The 23174-nt window shown below is 42.5% G+C and overlaps 1 protein-coding gene across 1 annotated transcript in view; it reads right to left on the bottom strand.

Annotated features, from left to right (window-relative positions):
• Positions 1 to 23174, bottom strand: part of CNOT10 (CCR4-NOT transcription complex subunit 10) — a 2007836-nt gene that overhangs the window by 1151991 nt on the left and 832671 nt on the right. Inside the window, exon 9 of the mRNA XM_044066643.1 lies at positions 8076 to 8193. Coding sequence (XP_043922578.1) covers positions 8076 to 8193 — 118 coding nt within the window. The remainder of the gene's footprint in view (positions 1 to 8075; positions 8194 to 23174) is intronic.

Genomic DNA, 23174 nt, shown 5'->3' with positions numbered 1-23174 from the left:
CATATTTCTCAGAGAATGCTGTATGCTCAATACTATGTTGTATGCTTAATACTCTGTCCCACTAGTCAAATTAAAATGTATGTATTTAAACAGGCAAAACACTAACATTTTTAAATAACATGGTCCAGCTTAGTCAATGCCAAAAAAACAGAAGAAATAAAATACTTCTTTGGAAAAACTTCTAACACTTGAGACCAGAAGAGGCACTGTTGCTAGGCTGCAGCTTGAATAACTATCATGAGTGCCCTCCATACTGCCTGAATGAGCACCTGTTCTTCTAATGGACGCTGAATGGTACCTCATGCCAAATAATCTGAACTTGCAAAAAAGGGGCTGCCTGACTGCTGTGAGAATTCTCAGTCAAATGAATTGTCTAGTGGCAGGGTTATACCTATATGTAAAGAGTTAGTGCAGTGACAGAATACAGAAGTAACATCTTAAGATGCCATGGGACATGGGAAAATTATGCCTTCATATGTGATAGCCAGCATGGACAATCCCATGAAATGGAAACCCTATAACATCTGAAAAAAAAACAGCCTGACAATGGCAAACATCAGGGAGTTGAAGCTCAATCATACTCTACATTGGAACTCAAAACAAATTTTTTTTCAGTGTATCTTTGTTTTCTGAGATAATTTAATGCATCAAAATCACTGCAGATGCTTCTTATAAAATTCTGATATGTTTTTACACAAAATGACTGATACAGGGGCTTCCACATTAACGTGATCTTATCCCCTTTATACAAGTCATGCTAGACTCAAGGAAATGACAACACTTTGCTAGACCACTGAGATTCAACGGCAGCAGTGTGAGTCATAGGCATCCTGGAAACCTTCTATAGCAGGAAGCGTTTGCACTTTTTTCCCTGAATGACCAGCGAACTTTACCCACTTATCGCCCCCCCAAAGGCCCAGTCGACATCTTTGATGCTTGTCCCACACCTCACATCTCTGTAGATCAAGTGTTAAAGACCCTATCTAAGGCAAAGAACACAGCCTCCATGGGACCTGAGACAGTATCCCAGGCTGCATTCTGCACCATCTCCAGCAAGAACTAACTTTGCCACTGAGCACCCTATTCAACCACAGCCTAATTACAGGCATCATTCCAGCAGGGAGGAGAACCCCCATTGTCATCCCCTTGCACAAAGGTGGTGCCAGGAAACTATCACCCCATTAGCTTGACAAGCCCGATCTGTAAAGCCATGGAGCGTATTATTATGGATCTCATAAACAAGGACGTAGGCAATATCCAGGCACTTGACCCCACCCAATTCAGATTAGTCAGGGGCAGATCTTGCCTACTGAACCTAGTTGACGTCTTTGAGACGGTCACCAAGGCCCTGGATGAGGGGAAAGTCAGCACATACAGCTTACCTTGACCTGGCCAAGGCCTTTGACACAATCCCCCACTCTGGCAGCATTGAAAAGCTAACACAACTTGGTGTTAATCCCTATCTCGTCAGATGGGTGGCCAACTGGCTCACAGGACCCACAAGGTCAAAATAGGCACTGCCACTTCCGACAACAGACCTGTCACTAGTGGTGTCCCCCAGGGATCTGTCCTGGGACCCCTACTACTTGGCATCTACTTCTCAGAGGCCAGGCAAAGACAAAGGCCCTATGGCTGACCATGTTTGCGGATGACTGTAAGTTGGGTGTTGTCGTTGACTCCCCAAAGGATGTTAACATACTGCAAGAGGGTCTCACAGCTACAAATAACTGGTGCCAAACACATGGCCTTAAGTTAAATGCAAATAAATGTGTTATCACAACATTCGGTAAAAATACAGTCCCTGCTGATTGTCACATCAATAGCAGCCCCCTACGCACACAAATCTGTGGTGAGAGACCTGGGTACTCAAAAGTTGACAACAATTTCACATTCAACCATCATGTGGCGGCAGTGGTCAGAAAAGCCTTTTACTTGGTTCATCTCATAAATAAAGGGATTGCATCCAGAAAAAAGGAGGTCATTACCTCTCTGTACTCCTCCGTTGTTAGACTGATAATTGAGTATAATGCCCCATTTCATAAGTACCTCTCCAAATACCTGGTCTAACTGGAATGGCCACAGAAAAACCTCACAAAGAGAATACATGGCCTCTAACACCTGTCCTATCCTTAAATCACTATCACTCTACTTGGTTCATAGGTTGGTACTGAGCTATCTGCCCAAAGGCATATATTAGCCCAGCCACGTTGTGCAGTATTCACCACCCCTTTAGTAGTTCCCTAGACCCTTGTACTAGCAGCTAGTACCCTTGGCCCCTATCTAGTAGTGCTGTTGGTGTGATCCCCGGTGTGAACTTTCTGTTACCCATCCACTCATCAAGGTTCCTCTTGAAGAGTGATAGTGAGGGGCTCTGTCTTATGTAGATCGGGACCCTGTTCCATAGTAAGGGAAGTCTCTGCGAAGGGAATCTATCCCTCCAGCATGTTCTATTCATTGTTGTGCTGAGGTTTATATCCCTAGAGCGTGTAGCTTGAGTAGATTTGGTTTTACTAAGATGGAGCATGTTCAACAATTCTGGGTTGGACATGGCTTTGTACGTTGGACAGAGATCGCCTCTGAGAAAGCGGTATGCAACAGAGAACAGTCTTACCTTTTTCAATCATCATACAGATTTGCTCAGAGGTGATCTGTCTCGCCTACAAGGCAATATCGGACCCTGCCCTACTAGAGATGCTCCATAAAGTACAGTTGTGTACACTTATCATAAATGTAGACGTTCGAGTGTATTCTTTGTTGCAGTTATCACCTGTGTGTTATCCCTGCTATGGTAGCCCTCAGCCAGCCCAAATACCAGAGTCAATGCATTTCTGCGTCAGCCGCTGTTGCTTGTTGACTGATGTCAGGTCGTCAGTGCTACAAAGCAAGGCAGCCAACGCCATTACATCAGTTTTTCTTGCCCTAACCAGTCAGAAGGCCCAGGAAACATGGTAAAGCGGTCCTGGTGGCTAAAAGCCACCATAAGAAGCTTATGTCTCCCTAAGGAGAGAGGATATAAGGGGGAAGGAGGGAAACCAGGACTGCAACAGTGAATACACTCGAACATCTACATTTATGGTAAGTGCACACAACTGTACTATGTTCTTCGTGTTTCACTGTTGCAGTCATCACCCGTGGGAGGATTCCCAAAGCTGAGGAGAGGAGTGGTAGGATTAGTAAGAGACCTAGGCATCGGTCAGCATGCCCTGCAGAAATGCAGAGGCAAACCCTGCCCTAGCCTTAGAGAAATGAAGTAGATGGTAATGCTTTGTGAAGGTATGGACAGAAGTCCAGCTGGCAGCTTCCAAGACGTTCCTGGTGGGAACTCCGCTGAGGAATGCTGTGGAAGTGGAGGCTGACCTAGTAGAATGGGTACGAACAGACTTAGGGGGTGGTTTTCCATGCATTCTGTAGCAGAAATGGATACAGTGTGATATCCATTTGGAAATGGGCTTCCCCTCTGCCCTTGGGGCAAAGCTGGCAAGAAGTTTGTCTGTTTTCCTGAAGGGTTTAGTACGGTCCAGGTAGTATCTGAGCTGTCTGTGCACATCTAGTGAGTGCAGAATTCTTTCACCCCTCTTTTGAGGGTTAAAAAAGAAGGTGGGTAGATGTATGTCCTGGTTGAGAGTCACATTAGATACCACCTTAGGCATAAAGGAGGGGTTAGTCCTCAGGGAGACCCTGTTACCATGGAAAATGATGAAGCACTCAATGGCCATCAGTGCCTGAAGTTCTGAAACCCTTCTGGCTGAGGTGATAACTAGTAGGAAAGCAGTCTTCCAGGAGAGGTATCTCTGTTCTGCTGAAGCAGCAGGTTCGAAGGGTGGTAAGGTTAGTTTTTCCAAAACATAATTCAGGTCCCAGGCTGGCGTGGGTGGCCTTCTAAGAAGTCCGATATTAGAAGCCCCTCTCAGGAATTGTTTAATCAAAGGATGTGAGAGAACAGGGGCTGATCTATATCGAAATGAGCTGAAATGGCTGAGGCATGGATTTTAATAGAAGAGAAGGAGAGGCCACTATTGACCAACTCCGCTAGGTAGTCCAGGATAAGAGGGATGGAAGGTTGTGAGGAATTGCCCCCTCTTGACTGGCTCCAGGAGCAGAATCTTTTCCATTTTCCTGAGCAAGATTTTCTGGTGCTGGGCCTTCTGGACTCTGGGATAATGTCAAGGACCTGTTTGCTTAACAGGGCCCCCCTGTTTACCTTTTGAGTGTTAGCCATGCTGACAGTTTGAGTGTCTGCAAGTCTGGGTGCCGCATTCCCCCCACCTGAGTCAAGAAGTCTGAGATCAGGGGAAGCTGCCTGGGAGGCTGTAATGTCAGGCTGTGCAGTAAGGGGTACCAATGATGTCTGGGCCAATCTGGAGCAATGAGGACAGCCTTTGGTCTCTCCTCCCTTATCTTGATCAGTACCTTGGGAATAAGAGGCAGAGAAGGGAAAGCGTACACAAAGATGGAGTTCCAGGGGAAGGTCAAGGCATCCACCTTCCACACTAGGTGGTGATACTCCCTGGTACATAATTTTTTCAGCTGGTGGTTGAGGTGCGAAGCAAAGAGAACCACCTCCGGAGTTCCCCACTCCTGAGTGACTTGCAAAAAGATTTTTCTGTGGAGCTGCCATTCGTGGGGGTCCAGTAAGTTTCTGCATAAATGGTCTGCCAGGGTGTTGTTGATCCCTGGTTCGTATTGGGTTATTAGGTGTAATCCCAAGGAGGCGGCTGTCAGCCACAGGTTCATGGCTAGCCTGCACAGAGGGTAGGATTGGGTCCCTCCCTGTTTGTTGATGTACCACATTGCTGTGGTGTTGTCTGTTTTGATAAAGAGAACCCCTGGTCTGGGGTTTGAAGGATGTCCGAGCCTTTTGTACTGCTATCATTTCCTTCTGGTTGAAGTGTAAGGGAAGGTGTTAGGCATCCCAAAAATGCTAGGTGAGTGCCCCAAGCAATGTCTGAGACGTCGGTGGTGATGGTCTGCCCGGTTGGGCGGAGGAAGAAGGGAAGACCCTTGTTCTTGTCACAGGCCCCTGCCCACCAGAGAAACTTGGCCCTTATTCAGGACAGAGGTCTTTAGAGGCTGAGAGTGCTGACACCAAAGGTTCTTTAGATATCACTGAAGTTGTCTCATGTGAAGCCTGGCCAGAGGAATTAGGAAGATGCAAGATGCCATATATCCCAAGGCTTGCAGGAACTTCCTTGCAGTGAAGTGACTTCTGGAAGTCAGCTGGGTAAAGTAGAGAGGCTGCAAACTCTGCTTTTCTTGGGGGGTAGGAAGGCCATTTGGGATGCTGTGTCCAGCAATGCTCCCAAGAAAATGATCTTCCTGGAGGGTGTTTGCTTTGATTTCTTCTTGTTGATGGTGAACCCAAAGGAGGTTAGGAGGGTTTTGACAGAGAGGAGATTCCTGCAGCAGCTTTTCTTTGCACCCTGCCGCCTCAATGAGGTAGTCGTCCAGATCTATAATCTGTATATTTCTGTCTGCAAAATGCTATGGCCGGGGCTAAGCATTTGGTGAATACCCTGGGAGCAGTAGATAAGCCAAGGCTAGCACAGAGAACTGAAAGTGTCGTGAGCCTGCTCTGAAGCGCAGGAATTTCCTGCAGGATTCCCTTACGGGGATGTGGAGGTAGGCATCTTTTAGGTCTAGGGTCACTAACCAGGCAGTTTTTGTCAGCATAGCAGCAGCTGCTGCACAGTTAGCATTCTGAATCTCGGGACCATCAGGGAGGTGTTCAGAATGGATAGATCCAGGATGGGGGTCCCATGTGCCCTCTTTTCTGGGAACAAGGAATAGTCTGCTATAAAAACCTTTTCCCGTTTGATCTAAGGGGACAGGTTCTACTGCCCCTTGGGATATGAGAGTATGGACTTGTTTCAATGCCTCTGCCCAATGATTTGGAGGTAAGTCTGGGTACCCTCTTTAAATTGGGAGTTTGTTAAGCTCTATGACAAATGGTTCTCGCGTTAAAGAGGGCACAGAACTGGCAACAGGGGACGTCAGGGTCTGGGCCTAAACAAGTGAAGCAGTATGAATGGAAGTCTCGGTGTGGGATCTGCTTTCCACAGGCTAGACAATTGTTAACTTTTTCGGACATCGGTTAGTGCAAGTAAAAAGGATTCCCAATGGGGTACTTAGCTTTAGACATTTTCAGCTGTAATTCAAACTCTGGTAGCGACTGACCAGCACACTTGCGAACTGCTTCTGCTACGGGCACCACGGCAAGAGAGACTGATGTAATAGCGTCGGCTGCCTTGCTATATAGTGGCCGACGCAGAAAAACATTGACTTTGGTATTCAGGCCGGCCGAGGGCTACCACAGGAGGGACAACCCACAGGTGATGACTGCAACAGTGAAACATGAAGAACATCTGCAAGTCTAACTCATCGAGCATTACCCGCTCGATGGGTCTAAATCTAATATGCAACATCAACAAAACCCACTGGAGAGACAGGTTTGTCTCCCAGAGGCTGCCCTGCCTCTGGAATAGACTTCCCATACACTTCAGAGTACGTCGCTGACACTCTTCAAGTGCAGCCTTGATGAGTGGATGGGAAACCACAAATTTGTCAGAGAGGTTCCCCCTTTTGTCCATCATTGACAGGGGTGACAGGCGCTGACGGAGGTTTTTTTTTTGGGGGGGGATAAACTCTTGGCTAGGCTTGTTAAGGGTCCCAGGGCTATTAACCTAGTTAACCTCATATGATCCATACGTATGAAATACATTTCTCTTACAGCTTATTTTAAGCTATTCATAGCAATTACACAGGTCCATCCAAAGAAAGTAGGTAAAATGAAGGCTTTTGTAACGCTTGTCATTTTGTAGCCCTATGCTATGAGCACCAAGAAACCCTCCACCACACTATTCCTGAGGTTTCATATCTACCACTGCATTCCAAGAGCTGTTAATCAACACTTCAAAGAACTGTTTTTGTTACTCACCAGTGTCTGCAGCAGTAGGATTATAATTTTTGGTATCCTGAAACTTGGAGAAATTAGTAATGTGCTTGTTTTTGCTTGTAACTACTTTACGAGCACAGCACAAGACGGAAAATAAGTACAACTATCTGTTCCTGAATTTGTGTTGTGAGACTTTTTTTTAACTGAGGCACAAATATCTTCATATACATTTTTCTTGCTTCTGTTGTAATGCTTCTCCTTGATTTGTTATATTGCAACTTACTACCACTTCATCAAAATCATAACCTTTGAGCATGACAAATCATTAGTTCCATGTGCAACTCTACATTCTATAAAAAAAAAACACTGTAGTTAGAGAAAACATTAGGGTTGCCACTTTTTTAGATGTCCAAAGCAGGATATTCTAAATGAAATTTGAGACTGTGGTAGACACATCATGCCATCATCAAATGAAAAAGAATTACTTCATCAAATTACCAAAATAAATATTTTGCTATACAACTTTGGTTGTTTATACTACTTTATATGATATTAGAATGAGTTAAATGTAATACCATAGCTTTCTGTAACATTTAGAAAAAGTCATAAAAAATGTTGTGTAAAACATCAAGACATTTGCCATTGTTCATGTGCTGTATGTCCTGGAGGCAGACACAAATTCCTCTGCCAAAGTTAGTAAGTTAAACTTAAAAAAAAAAAAAAAAAAAAAAAAAGACATAGGTGAGCTTTTACTTCTTCCTTTGATTCCAATGCAAGGAAATACAAGTTTTACAAAGTGGAGGCAGTTACTGGTACCCAACAAATACTAGAACCATACTTGTAGGGAAAAAAAGAAATGCAAGGGTTGAGTTAAACTGTAGAAGACGGTGGACTTTTAACAGTCCCTCCGAAAGGAGAATATACTATTCTTCCATTATCTTAAAAAGACACCAACCCAAAAAGGGTATTCCTAATCAATGAATGCTGTTAAATCATCCTGTTACTTATTCTAACCTAAGGTCGATGATAAAAGTACGTGAAAATTCATTAAAAAGTAAATGTCAGTTTCCATCATGGTATAGAATGATTGAGGTTGTGGCATCTTAGATGTTGACAAAAAACTTGTAGCACAAAAAGTATAGTGCACTACCAGTTTCAAAACAGAATACATGATTTTTTTTACCTGTTTTCATGAAACCAGGATGTTCAGAAATATTTGCGCTGTTCAATAACTTCACAGCCTTTCGATAATTTCCCCTCAAATATTCAAAATTACTTTTCAAAAACAAAGATGAGGCAGACTGAAAAAAAAACAAAGTTTACAATAAGCCACAAAATATATATTGAATTTAAGATTCAAAGTGACAACACTTCATTTTGTAAAGCACAAATTGTATGCATATGAACTTAATCATGCACGCTTTGTGCGTAGGTGCACACACGTACTTATACTTTTTTTATGTTAGTCTCAGTAGTTAGGACTTGGGGTTTAACATCTTATCCAAAGGACGTCTCCTCAGCAGTGCAGCATTCTCCACTTCTTCCTCATTATACTAGTACCAGGACCAGAACATGTGTCCAGGTATAGGGGGAAAAAACCCAAATCCTACTGATGATCTCTGCATAAAAGGTAAGTATGTTACCCAAAGATTCGCTGACACTGTTGGATCACAGGTGCTGAACAGATACTACTGCATACTCTGGTTGTTTACAGGCAAAAGTCCAAAGGGCGAGTGCCTTACATGCCTGGGTGTGCAGTTATATCCATTTAACCACTGACCCACTATCCTTTAGAGTACTCATGAAGTTACTTTTTTTAATGCAGACATTTTGTTGGGGATGTGTTAGACATGCACTCAAAAGAAAGTTATCGGCAGTCATTTAACACTAATTCAAATGGAAAGTCAAGAGAACCTCCTGCAACAGTACATCCGTCAGCAGAGTTTAAGCTGCAGGACATGCACGACTTCACAATGAAGGCACCATGAGTGCTCAGCACTTAAGACTATCCCCAGGCTTCTTAGCCCTCCCGCTTATATGAGGTTACAGTGGTGTGTGTGAGAAAAAGTAAGGACGGCAAATTTAAAAATATTGCTTCTGATGTCTGAATTCTTTGTGCACTATAGTAGGAGTGTAGAGATATTATGGGTAGGCCATATTCAAGTTTGGATCTTAGGATACTTTTGCCAATTGCAGTTCTGGCTCCTGGAAACAGGAGATGTGAGATCTTATAGCGGAGCTTGACTTTGGAGAAGACTATTTGTGGTATTGACTACATGGGTTTTGAAACAGAGACTAATCATGAGTTAGACAAACATTTGCATTCTTTGACATTTGGGATATTATCATCTATATCATCATGCAGTAGGATAGTGGATAACATGGCTACTTTTGGGAGGTTGCAAATATCATTACATTAGTCTTAGAAGGGTTATGTTGAAGTTTACTGGATGATTTTCAATTGCAAAGTTTAGAAAAATTTGATTGTAGTTGTACCTGTAAGGTCACATCTGATTTACAGAACTCTGGGAGTAAAATATCTTGTGTGTATGGAATGAGATTTACACTTGGGAGGTCTTGTGTTATATCATTGATAAAAAGACAGAAAAGAAGGGAGCCGAGAATAGATCTTTGGAATACAAAGGTCTTCACAAGATCACATGCATTATATTCGTTGTTGGCATAGCTTTTAAAGGTCTGGTTAGAATAATAACTTCTAAACCATGTTATGGTGCTGTTACTGAAGTTGTCTTTGGCATTTTTGTAACAATTTATGGCTGACAGATTTGAATGCCAGATTCACAGCAATAAAGACTCCACTGTAACAAGTCCCTCATGCATATTATAACAGTTCCTATTAGTTGATGAAGTGCAGTAGCGATACTAAAGGTACCATGCTGATGGTCTGTCAATAGGCCACTGCTATTAATGTTTGTGTCTGAGTAATTGTTCAAACGTAGTTTTTCAAATATTTTGCAATTTGGCAGAGATTAGAGGTAGGTTAGAAGTCCTCAAAGTCTTTGGAAGATGGGACTTTGGGAAAGGGAAGAATAACTGCATGTTTCAGAGAGGGAAGAACAATCAATGATGTGTGGCAGAGAAAGAGAGAGACAGATTAAATATATGAGTAAGTGGTTTGCTTATGAATTTGGCTGGATTCCTGAGGAATGTAGGATGTAGGGTTCTGAATTTAGCAAAGCTTGTATATAGGTTTAATAAAAACGTTCTTGTTTCATTAGTAGTAATCTTAGAAAAATGTAAAGTGGCTGCCCGCCCTGGTAAGGGCGAGGGTTGAGTGGTAAAAGCTGTTTCTAATGCATTTTGATTAGTGGAACAGAATTTATTAGTAATCTCCTAAACTGGGTACTTTAGAAATGATTTGTATCCTTCTCTGAAGGTTGACATGGTATTAGTTGAGGAGAATGGGGAGACTTTAAAGGAGTTTAGTGACTTGCCTTGTATGCTAATTTACTTACTTCCAGAAGAGCCTCGGTTTACTAGAGGTAGCTGACAATTTTTGTCTCAAATACTGATCATTAACTGAGCTGTTTGCTATATTCTAGTGGCCTTTCTACAAATTAGGTAAATATGGTGGAGATGGAGGTTGGCTGGATCTAGTTTCCAGTTTTTCAGGTTGTGCCCCTAACCTTCATCACTGCAAAGAGCCTGGAGCTTAAGCATGGACAGAGCTAACCTTGGAGTCTTCTCTGGATACTAGAACATATTTAATTTAGTATATTAGAAAGGGCGAGGGAGAAAAAGTCAAGGGCTTCATTTGGATCCTGCAGACTGTGTATAAGGTATACAATCTAATGATGCAAATGTGTTAGAAGTTGAAGTTAAAGTTGATGGAACATTCTGCCTAAAATCAGCTGTGCACGCAATTTGATAGTTTTAAATGATCATGTAGAAATGATAGAGCAATGGTCACTGACACTGTTAGAGAGGATCTAAACTGATGTTCATCATTCATTCAGGTTGGGTATAATAAGGTCAACTTGTCTTGTGATTATTTGTTCTAAGGTTTGGCCTGGTTGGCTCCTTGACCATCTGTTCAAAATTAAATTGCAGGAGCATTTGGGGAAGCTGCTTAGATTTACAGCCAATGGAATTAAAATTGAAATACCCTGGCAGTAGGGTATTTTTGCAATTTTGCCTGGGAAGATTTCAAGAATGGATGCCTGGAATTAACGCTTTCCTTTATTTCTTTTAGAAGAATTTGTGATAGCAGTGTGAACTCCTAATTGCAAGACGCCAAGAAGCTAGTCACTGTTAAGGCGCCTTTGTGTTGGTCCTTGAAGCAAAATTATTTTAACTAATGGTGATCTTTGGAAAACAAGCAGGTCCACCTCTCTGGGGCTTCCCACTTCTGTATCTACTTTAAAGAAAAAAAAAACTTGCTTGTCCTGCTCCCACGCATGAAGAATGATGGATCTGTTGTTGGTCTACCTACTGGAGAAAACACGTGTCTAGAAAGTGGAGTTCCTGTCCTGAGACAAGATCCAAAGCTATCATGCTTTCTGATGCTCTTGCTCTGCTGTTTAGAAAAACTGCTGAGAGACTACAAAATATAAATGCTTATTTTTAACTGTTTTCTGCACTTCTGATTAACAAACAATATTTACTGCATATGTTTAAAACTGTGCAACTGTTTTTAGGCCTGGTGGAGTCCATCCTTACCTCTGTTCTGATCTTTGTCTCCTTTTTGTTTCTCTGTTTGTTCTGTGCATTGTACTTGCTGCTGTACTTGAAAAAACACTATCACCGAGCTGAATATATATTATTATTTGTGACCTTTGGAGCTTGCAGTACAATCATTTGTCTAGAGAGGCCTAGCTGTTTCTTTGTGGAAGGGGTATTCAGTCTGGTCTGATCTGATCTGACTAGAGTTAATACACAGGGCTCTGTTTTTTATTGGATAATTTGGCTGGTTCCTGTTTCTCTGCCTTAAATAGCCAGTGTTTAAACCACTTTGTACTTATTTGCTAAACGTTGCAGTGAATTAGGCCTTCTGCCCTTGCTCTGCTGTTTAGAAAAACTGCTGTGAGACTACAAAAGATAAGTGCTTATTTTCAATTGTTCTGCACTTCTGATTAAAACATTATTTGCTGCATATCTGTTTAAACTGTAAAGGTAATAATATAGCTACATTAGAAGACATCCTTCATTGGACATCCATCCACTACCCCCAAGAAACCATACTTCTTGGTGACCTTAATACTGACTGGAGAACCTGTTCCCCTCTGAATCTCTTACCACTCATATTAACTTGCATTCATTCAAGCAAGTTATTAACACTCCAACTAGAACTGGTAAGCCCAACCAGAAAGAAAGTATACTTGATTGGGTACTCATTAACAATCACCCCAACCTGTATACATATGGTACTCTCTCTGATAGTCTAAGTGATCACCATCTCACATATATAATCAAGGAGAAAGTAAGCAACCCCAACCAACCTCTACTAAGACATGTCAGAAATAAAAAAAAAAAAAAAAAAAAAAAAAAATTTGATTTAACCAAATTCCAACTTGAACTAAAATCCTGCAACTGGTCTATGCTAAAACGCCTCCCCTTAGAAGAAGCAGTACAGTATTTCAACAAAAAATTCCTTGAGATTCTTGACTTTCATGCACCCATCCGCTCTAAAAAAAACCAAGGCAAAAACTGCACCGTGGCTCTCAAAAGAGACCAGGCTTAAAATTAAGCTCAGAGACAAAGCTTGGGCTTTATGGCGAACTACTAAACTCCCTCAGGATTAAATTGATTACAGGCAACTTAGGAATGAAACTAAAAAACTTATACTACTTGACAAAAAACAACACTACAGTAATCTACAATCCTCTAACCAAAATAACCCTCAAAAGTTCTGGGCTGGACTAAACAATCTAATACACCCTGGCAAAAAGACTACCCCTGTACCTGTGGCCCTCACCGATAAACCACTAGAAGTAGTTGCAGATAGTTTTAATCGCTTCTTCACTGAGACTATCCATACCCTAGCTAGCAACATGCCCCCTAGCCCCTACAGCCCAAACAGCTCCACCTCTAAAAATCTTCCACAATTTAGCTTCCATCCAATTGCTACATCATTTATCCATACCTTACTCAGAAAACTAAAACCTACCACACTCGTTGCTGACCAACTTCCAGCTGAATATCTACAAAAATCTGCTGACGCCATTGCCTATCCAATCTCAGTACTTATAAATCGTACATTAATAGAAGCTAATATTCCCAATATCTGGAAAATATCTTATGTCATCCCTCTCCATAAAGGGGGAGGCTCTACTGAACTATCCAATTATAGGCCAATAGCCATACTCTCTCCCCTAGCCAAAATAATGGAAAAATGTATCCAAAAACAGTTCATGCACCACTTAATAAACAACCATCTCCTGGCAGACACTCAACACGGCTTCAGACCTCACCACAGCACCACTACAGCCCTATTAGCCTTCTCTAACACCATTAACTTTCATTGTAATAACAACCATATTTCTTCAGCCCTATTCCTGGACCTGTCCAAAGCTTTTGATATGGTGGATCACCAACTATTGATCCATTCCCTAAAATCACTCTGTCTAGATCTAAAGTCACTTCAATGGTTTGAGTCCTATCTGAGTGATAGACAACAAGCCGTACTCTGGCACTCTAAACTTTCCACCCTATTACCAAACAACCTGGGTGTTCCACAAGGGTCCATACTAGGTCCTCTGTTATTCTCCATCTTCATCAATGATCTTCACACTGCCATTCCTAAAGTTAACTGCATCCAATACGCTGACGACTCAACACTGATTTGCTCAGCTACATCCCCTATAGAGTTGCAGCTAAGTACCCAAACAACCTTCAACACGATAGAAAACTGGCTATCCAACCACCGCCTGATTCTAAACCCCAAAAAGACTAAAATGCTTATATTCCTACCAACACAAAAGTCCCTCCCCATAAACTTCACAATCAAATCCAAAGATGGCACAATTATCTCTCCTGACCAATCTACTAAACTTCTAGGTGTCACTATTGACATCCACCTAAAGTTTGATCTACATGTTAACCAATTGATCAAAACCATCAATAAAAAACTAGATTCACTGTACAGATTAAAGAACTTTCTAACTCCCATAGCCAAAGTAGCCATTGCTCATTCTCATCTTCTCTCTACTCTCCTGTATGCATCCCCTCTTCTTTTAAATAACAATAAGTCCAATCTAAACAAACTTACTACCTGTTACAATCACATTGCCAGATTCGCCACTGGGCTCCCTTTTAGAACACATCACTGCATTAAACTAACTCAGCTTGGTTGGCTCGAACTTCCTAGTCTAGTGTTATACAACCAACTGATCATAGCCCACAAAATCATAAACACCCCTTCACTCAAACACCTAGTCACCCTGCACAACAATCCACGACCACTTCGTTCTTCCAACAAAGTCCTCATCCAGACTTACAAAACTAATAACCTAGCCGGTGACTCTCTCCTGTCCAACTCCCTTGGTAGAACCTGGAACCTTTTACCCCCTGAGATTACCTCAATTTTTTCCCTGAATCACTTCAAAGCCAAGCTCAAACTACACCTGGGGTCTAAAAGGTCCTGCTACTGTACCAAGCCTGGCTAATCCTTACTCTTCACAACGTATTTGGTCTTCATTCTCTCCTTCTAACTAAAACATCTCACTCTCACTTACTAACAATCTAAGCTTGTGGTTCCTATTACAATATTATTAATGTCAACTTCTGACTCCATGTTCTAAAATGTATTTTGTCGGTTCTTCAAGCAATCCTATACTTTTGTACATAGTTTTTGAATTTCTGTATGTTTTTGTTGCTTTTGTTGGAGCTTTTCTCCCCGGGCCTCCACTGAAAATGGACATATATCCAGTTGGACTATCCCGGTTAACAAATGTAAAATAAAATAAAATAAAATAAAATAAAATAAACTGTGCAACTGTTTTTTAGGTCTTGTGAATTCAATCCTTACCTCTGTTCTGATCTTGTATCTCACCCACATGCCCAACTGTTGTTGTGGTAATAAAGCTTGGTGGCTTTTGAGTTGCCGGCCTCTACTATATATTTGATATTGGACACTATCCCCAGTCCCATTACATCAGCTCATTCTAATAAGTACAGTGAGATCAGTTATGAAGGCCTACCCTTTTAGCTTCTTAACCTTGAATTATCTTCTGTCTCCTCACTTTCTACTTAATGACAACAACAAAGTGCCTCTTCCTACTTCATTTTGTTTAGGTGTTCAACTGCATTTAGTTTGCCGCATTTGTTACTGCTTGTCGGCAGCCTTATACTTTATTTGTGCTGTTCTTTACTGTTGTGATTGTGAGCTAATTTATCACACTTGCTCTGTTTTAAAGCAATTTACTGATTAACTGCATTTCATTATTGTTTAACTGTACTTCATTGCTATTTGCTGCAATTCATTACTATTTAACTGCATTTCATTACTTCTTAACTGTATTTTTTCATAATGCGAGTTCTGTTTTTGTCTGTAAATGATTAATTTGTGCTTTTGTGAGTTTTACTGTGTTCTTAACCTTTAAACTGAGTAGCACAGTCTGATACAGGTTTGCTGCATCTGCACAGTTTTTAACCCTTTGTGACGATTTCCAGCTACAAATTTGCCCTTATTAGGGCACTTGTGTGATCAGCTAGTAGCACTACTTTTAGACCTTCCACCCTTTACCCCCTTAGCTTTCTCTGGCATCTCTTCCTCAGTTTTTGACAAATATGGATGGACAATTTCCTATGCTTTCTCCTGCCAGTCTGGCTGATATGGGCATCCTGAGACAATGTAGCAACTGCCTCATGTACACGGACAACCCTCTATTACTACCACCTAAGAACACAATTTGTGAGAGATGCAATTACATTAAGAACCTAGAGTCGATGCTCTCTCCCTCGCAAGCCAGTATATCTGATACTGAGAAGGATGTCAATACAAACACCACACCTCAAACACAACACACACCCACATATGTGGAGGTCGTCAACAAAAACATATCCAAACAAAAGACACCTCCGAGGCAAAAACACATGGGAACTCCACTGCCCTCCACACCACACATAGTCCACACACCTGTGTTTCACAGTCACCAAGGCCTAAACATAAACCCAACATATTAGTCATACGAGACTCCATTGTTAGATGCACAGACATGCCTCTCACCAAGCTGGATAAGGAGAAAGTCATGGTTAGTTGTTTGTCAGGTGCCAGAATCCGTCATATCACCCATGCACTCAAGTCTCTCAACAACAGGTACTGTTTTGACTCTGTCATAGTCCAAGTTGATGTGAATGACCTGAGACGTACCCCCCTGGACTATATGAAGAGACACATGATCGAGCTCGCTGAATGTGCGTCTCAGGCAGGTATGTTCCTAGCCTCAAGCAGCATTCTGCAGTCACCCACAAAGATGCCTCAATACAAACAGAAAATTACTGACTTTAACAACTGGCTTAGTTTCTTGTGTCACTCCAAGGGGATCCAGTACCTGACAGCCTGGGAAGACATGACTGACTAACCACGATGCTTTGCCAGAAATGGCCTACATCTGTCTCCCTTGGGCTTCAGGCACCTGGCAAAGGCTCTTGCCTCCCCCATAGTGCCTTTTTTAGGCAATGCCATGAGGTCAAAACTATCAACTTGAAAATGTCATGAAAATGCAAATTAAAGGTCATGCTATTAATGCTAGGAGTCTAAACATGAAACCGCACTCACTGCAAACATTCGTAACCTTGGAAGATGCTGACATTTGTGCAGTCACAGAAACCTGGTTCACAGCTGCGGAGAGCACACCAGCCATACCAGGTTACTCATCCTATCATACATTCAGACCCCAAACCATGGGCAGCAAAGCAAAAGGAGGTGGAGTTGCAATGTATATAAAAGACATACACACCTCCAGACTGGTCAAATAGTATGACGTACAGGAGACACTCCAAGTGCAGTTAACCACTGACAGGACCCCTATTCAAATCATAGCTAGCTACAGCCCCCCAACTTTGACTCAAGATGCCCACTCCACCTATCTCTTCAAATCTATCAACATTCAACCCTTTACCCTGATCCTGGGCGACTTTAACTATCCAACCACAGATTGGAAGAACTACTCATTCCAAAACAAGAATGCCCAGAGATTCCTTGATTTCATCAAAGCAAATGGATTGGACCAGCTGGTCGACACCCCCACAAGAGGTGAAAATATCTTGAACTTGGTATTACCCAACATGAGTAACCACTGCAGCATCCCTACAGTGTCATCCTCCCTGGTAAGATCCGACCATAAAGTGGTCACTTTCAAAGTCACCATCTCCCCTGACCCCCTCCTAGCTAGACTCAAACAAAAAACTTCTCCAAAGCTGATTACAACCTCCGGAGGGACAGTATAAACAGCTTCACAGCCCCCTCCACAGGAACTGGCACATATGTCCAAACCTACACCAAAGTAATATACGAGCATTTATACAGCTGCATGGAATCAGGAATACCCGACAGGAAAAAATCATCTTTCTCAAGGAAGAGTAAACCTGTCTGGTGGACATCTGCAATAAATAAACTCTATAATAAAAGGAAAAAAAATTGCTGTTCAAGACCAAGAAGGAGCAGGTGCCTAACTGGAAGCAATCCCTCCGTCTGAACACGCAAATAAGAGCACTAGTGAAATCCTCCAAAGCAAACTTTGAGTACAAACTGGCCACATCTACTAAAAACAATCACAAGGCTTACTTCACTTATGTCTGCATTCTCAAGGGAGGCACCCACATCTGCTCAGAAATGGTGGTCAAGGATACCACATACACAAACGCCATAGATATAGCCAACCTGCTGGAAGACAGGTTCAGTGAAAGTTTCTCCTATCTGCCCCATCAGTAAATCAGAACATCCCCAGCGCCTGTACCCCTCCCCTTATCTCTAGGGAGCAAGTCATCAATGCCCTCTCAAAGGCAAAAAATACAGCCTGCATGGGACCTGATAACATACCAGGCTGCATCCTACATGAACTCAGACAGGAACTTGCAGCACCATTAGGCACCCTATTCAACCAAAGCTGGAGTACTGACTTCACCCCATCCGTGTGGAGGACAGCCACTGTCATCCCTTTGCACAAAGGTGGAACGTCCACCGATCCAGGAAATTATAGACCCATCAGCTTAACTAGCCTGATCTGCAAGCCCACGGAGCGGATTATTATGTAACTCATTAACAAGGACATTGGCAACCTCCAAAGACTCGATCCCACACAGTTTGGTTTCATCAAGGGGAGGTCATGCCGTTAAATTTGGTTGACTTCTTTGAGACAGTCACCAAAGCCATGGATGAGGGGAAGACTGTGCACACAGCCTACCCTGAACTGGTCAAAGCCTGCAATACTATTCCCCACTTGGGTATAATAGATAAACTCTCTCAACTAGGCATCAATCTTATGTTACCAGATGGACAGCAAACTGGCTCACTGATAGAACCCACCTAGTCAAAATAGGGGAAGCCACCTGAAGCAGTTGACCCATAATGTGCAGTGTACCCCAAGGATCGGTCTTGGTGCCTTTGTTGTTTGGGATATACTTTTCTGAAGTGCAGGCCAAAACCAGTGGGCTACAGGTAACCAAGTTTCCAAATGACTGCAAGCTGGGTGCTGTCATCAATTCCCGTAATGATGTGGACATCCTCCAAGACAGTCTCACCCAAACAAATGACTGGTGGCCAGAAACTTGACCTCAAACTGAATGCCAAAAAATGCATCATCATCCTCTTTGGGGAGAGTGACGTCCCCAGAAATGATCAAATTAATAACAAGGTCCTTGGCACATAAGCAGTCGTGAAGGACTTGGGAACTCAGGTTGATGGCAGACTGCCTTTTGACCACCATATTGCCTCCGTTGTATGGAAAGCTTTCTACATGGCTCACCTCATTAGTAAGGGTATCTCATACAGGGACAAGGTGATCATAAGATCCCTGTATTCTTCCCTTATAAGACCCATTACTGAGTACAATGCCCCTTTTGGCATGTACCTCACAAAGCACATGCAGCAGCTGGAGAGACCACAGAGATTCCTCACCAGGAGAATCCAGGGCCTGAAACATCTACCCTACACAGATAGACTAAAGGCCCTGTCCCTCTACTCAGTCTCCTACAGACTCCTCAGAGGTGACCTCTGTCTCGCATACAAAGCAATCTCAGACCTCGCCTTGATGGGACTGCTGCATATCCGTAAGTCAAGCTCCACTCGAGAAACTTGCATGCACGACCTCAACCTGGTCTGTGACATCAATAGGACTTGCTGGCGGGACAGATTTGTCCCCCAGATCTCCCTCTTCTGTGGAACAGACTCCTGCTCCATGCCAAGCAGAGTACCTCATTAACCCTTTTTAAGGGCAACCTGGATAAATGAATGGGGAACAGAAAATACACCCCTGGGATTCCACCAGTGTCTCTGCTGGACAGGGGCATTGTGTGCTGACTTGTCGGAACATGGGTTAAATTCTTGGCTAGACTTGTAAGGGCCTCAGGGTCAATAGCCTAGTAACTTCCTATGATTCTAAAACCCAAAACAATATTTAAAGTCTAGCCAGCTATAACTATCAAAAATTGCTAACAAACAATTACATTTTTCCTCTCTCAAACTGGATACTTATTTCTTGGCCTGGAAGGAGCTACTATTATGACTGATGAATTCTTGTGAGAAAAAAGGAACAGAAAATAGCATGGGTTGATTTCCCTTTTCTAGTGAACATCATGCTAATGTCTTTGGCATGTCCTGGGTAAGTCTAGTGCCTCTAAAACATGGGGCTGGAGGGACAGATATCAACCTGGAGCTAATTTCCATGTATAACAAAGTTCACTGCAGCAACAATCTTAATAATGAACAGAGCTGGTGTCCTTGAGAATCTGCTGAAGGGTGTTAGGAATTCCATTACCTGGGGAGGGGACCCTGCCTGGAAGACAGCCTTGTGACAGGCTGTCACCTCATGAAGAGAACGAATGGGCAGGTGGGGGCTCTTTCCCCCCATAAGAATCAAATGGGCTCTGATCATACGGAGGGCTGCTGGTCAGCAGGCAGATGGGTAGGAAAGAATATAATGAACAGTGTACATTATAAACACAAATAACTTTCATATTTGCTACTTTAGAACACCTGCTGCAGGATACATAGGACAGAGTTCTCATCAAGGTCTGTTAAATGGAACATGCCCCTTGATCACTATTGCTAACCCCACCTTGCATTGTTTAGCAAATGTGTGCATCAGTCCAAGTGTCATTCACGAAGAGTTTCAAAAAATCCATTTGCTGTAAGGACTGCTTTAGCTTAAATGTCTCCCAGAGAAGCTAAAGCTTTCCCAAATGTCTCACAACAAAACAATATGCAGGCTGACAACAACATGGAATGATACTGATGAATAATATTTTAACCCTCACAATCTATGACAAAGGGAATGAACAACTCATCAAGTGTTTCACACATATTTTGTTCTATCCATATAAAACATGAACTACCTGTGAGCACCCACATAATGAAGCAAATAACCCAATTTGTTGGAATATTAGGCAAGGATAACAGATATAATAAGGGGCTTGGTTCATGTGCAATACAGTAACTTCTTCAGACACAAAAGCATGGTTTGCTATACAATCAGAACCAGTCCTTTTGTTGGAAATTAAACATGTAGAAAAGACTGGAAGAGTTTGCCGCTTGAAAATACATCTGTTGGAACTAAATATGCAGGACAGAGTGACAGAGCTTGCAAGCTAGAGATGCATCCAATGGATGTAATGGCAACCAAAAAGTACAGTTTTGTACCTACCATAAATGTAGATGTTCGAGGATCCACATTGCTGCAGTCCTAACTATTGGGTAGTCCGCTGTCCAGTCGGCCCGAATACCAAAGGATATGGCTGACGTCGGTCAGGGCGCATTAGACTGACGTCAGTACGTCAGGGTACTAATGCGCATGACCGACGTCATATCCTCAGTCTTTTCTTGCCCCAGATGTCAGAAGACCCTGAAAAGATAAGGCCAAAAACCAAAAACTCCCAACATATCTGCACCAAAATATATATATATACAAAATATACAAAATTAGCAGAATATAACCTCACCTACACAACCACCCCTAAACACAGAGGGGAAGGAGGGAGGTAAATTGACTGAAGCAATGTGGATCCTCGAACATCTACATTTATGGTAGGTACAAAACTGTACTATGTTCTTCATTCCACATTGCTGCAGTCCTAACTATTGGGTAGAATCCCAAAGCAGAGGTAAGGGAGGCTGGCAAATCATAAGGAAGCAGGAGCTGATAACATGCCTTGCAAAATAGCTGTGGCAAAACCAGCCCTAGACTTAGAGTAGAGAGGAAGGTGGTAATGCTTAGAGAAAGTATGCACTGAACTCCAAGTAGCTGCCTCCAAAATATCCTTAGTTGCCACCCCTTAAAAGCTGTTGAAGTGGCAGTAGCCCTAGTGGAATGAGGCCTAATCCCAGCTGGAATCTCCTTGCCATGATGGGAATAACAAAATGCAATGCAAAACCCAATCCACCTAGAAATAGTTTGTTTTGACACAGGCTTGCCCTGAGAACTCAAAGCAAAAGAAACAAACAACTGCTGAGACTGCCTAAAATCCTTAGTCCTGCTCAAATAATAACGCAATTGCCTGTGTACATCTAAAGTGTGCAAAATCTTTTCCCCTTTATTTTGGGGATCTGCATAGGCAAATGAATAGTTTGGTTTAAAGCCACACTAGAAACCACTTTAGGCATAAAGGAAGGATTAGTACGTAATGATACCCTATCCTTATGAAAAATCAAAAAAGGCTCAACCGCCATAAGGGCCTGTAACTCAGAAACCCTTCTTGCAGAAGTAATGGCCAACAAAAAAGCAGTCTTCCATGACAAGTATTTCAGTTCAGCAGTAGCTGCAGGCTCAAAAGGTTGTAGAGTAAGTTTCTCCAACACAAAATTGAGATCCCAAGCAGGAGTAGGAGCTCTACGTGGGGTCTTATATTCTTTGCCCTCTAAGAAATTGCTTGAACAAAGGATGTGAAAACAATGGTGGGTCACAATCATAGTGAGCTGAAATTGCTGCAGCATGAATCTTAATGGAAGAGAAAGACAAACCTTTGTCCAATAACTCAGTAAGATATTGAAGAGCCACACTCAAATTAGGCTCTGAAATCTCCAAATTCTTTGCTGCAGTCCAAAATAAAAATCTCTTCCATTTTTCTGCACACTTTCCTTGTACTAGGTCTTCTGGCTTCCATAATCACATTTAAAACTTGTTGAGGAAGTTGAGACCTGCTGTCTTTCAAAACAGAATATGCCAGGCTGTTAGATGAAGAGAGTGAAGCTTGACATTGAGCAGACGACCGTCCTTCTGAGACAACAGATGTGGAATCAAGGGTAAAGGCCATGGAGGCTTCTTTACCAGACTCCACAGTAATGGGTACCAGTGCTGCCGAGGCCAATCTGGAGCTATTAAAATCATCCTTGGCTTGTCTTGTCTGACTTTTAGAAGCACCTTTGGAAGAAGAGGCAGAGGTGGAAACGCATACACATGAAGATTTTTCCAACTGAAAGAAAGAGCATCCACTTTCCAAGCTGTGTGATGAAACCTCTCTGTGCAAAACTTTGGCAGCTGGTGGTTTAGTGGAGAAGCGAACAGATCTATGTCTGGAGTTCCCCAGGACACTGTCAACTTTTGAAATACATGAAGATCCAGTTTCCACTCGTGGGGATCCATGATTTGTCTGCTTAACACATCTGCTAAGGAGTTCTGTGCTCCCGGCAGAAACCTTGCCTGAAGAGTTAGTTGCAAGCTTAGCGCAGTCTCCCATAAAATCATTGCTTGCCTGCACAATGGGTAAGAATGTGTTCCCCCTTGTTTGTTGATGTACCACATGACAGTTGTGTTGTCTGTTAGAATCAACACCTGCCCTGGAAGAAGTAACTCCTTGAAAGCCATTAATGCAAACTGGACTGCTAACATCTCCTTCATGTTGATATGTAGATGCTGTAGTCTGGCAGGCCACTTGTCTTGTATCCACTTTCCATTTAGATGAGCTCCCCAAGCAATGTCTGAGGCATCTGTCGTTAGAATTTGACTCGCCTCTGGTCGGGTCACAGAGAGTCCCTTGTTTAGGTGACATTCCTGAGCCCACCACAAAAATTCCTTTTGAATGCAAGGTATTATTTGAATGACAGTGTCCAAATCCTGGCAGTGCTGTGTCCATACATTTTGAGATACCATTGTAGCTTCCTCATATG

The sequence above is a fragment of the Protopterus annectens genome, chromosome 3.part1 (genome assembly GCF_019279795.1).
Source record: "Protopterus annectens isolate FY-2018-M chromosome 3.part1, PAN1.0, whole genome shotgun sequence".
NCBI lineage: Eukaryota > Metazoa > Chordata > Ceratodontiformes > Protopteridae > Protopterus > Protopterus annectens.
Note: the sequence above shows the minus strand (reverse complement) of the source record. Positions and strands in the feature narration are given on the sequence as shown.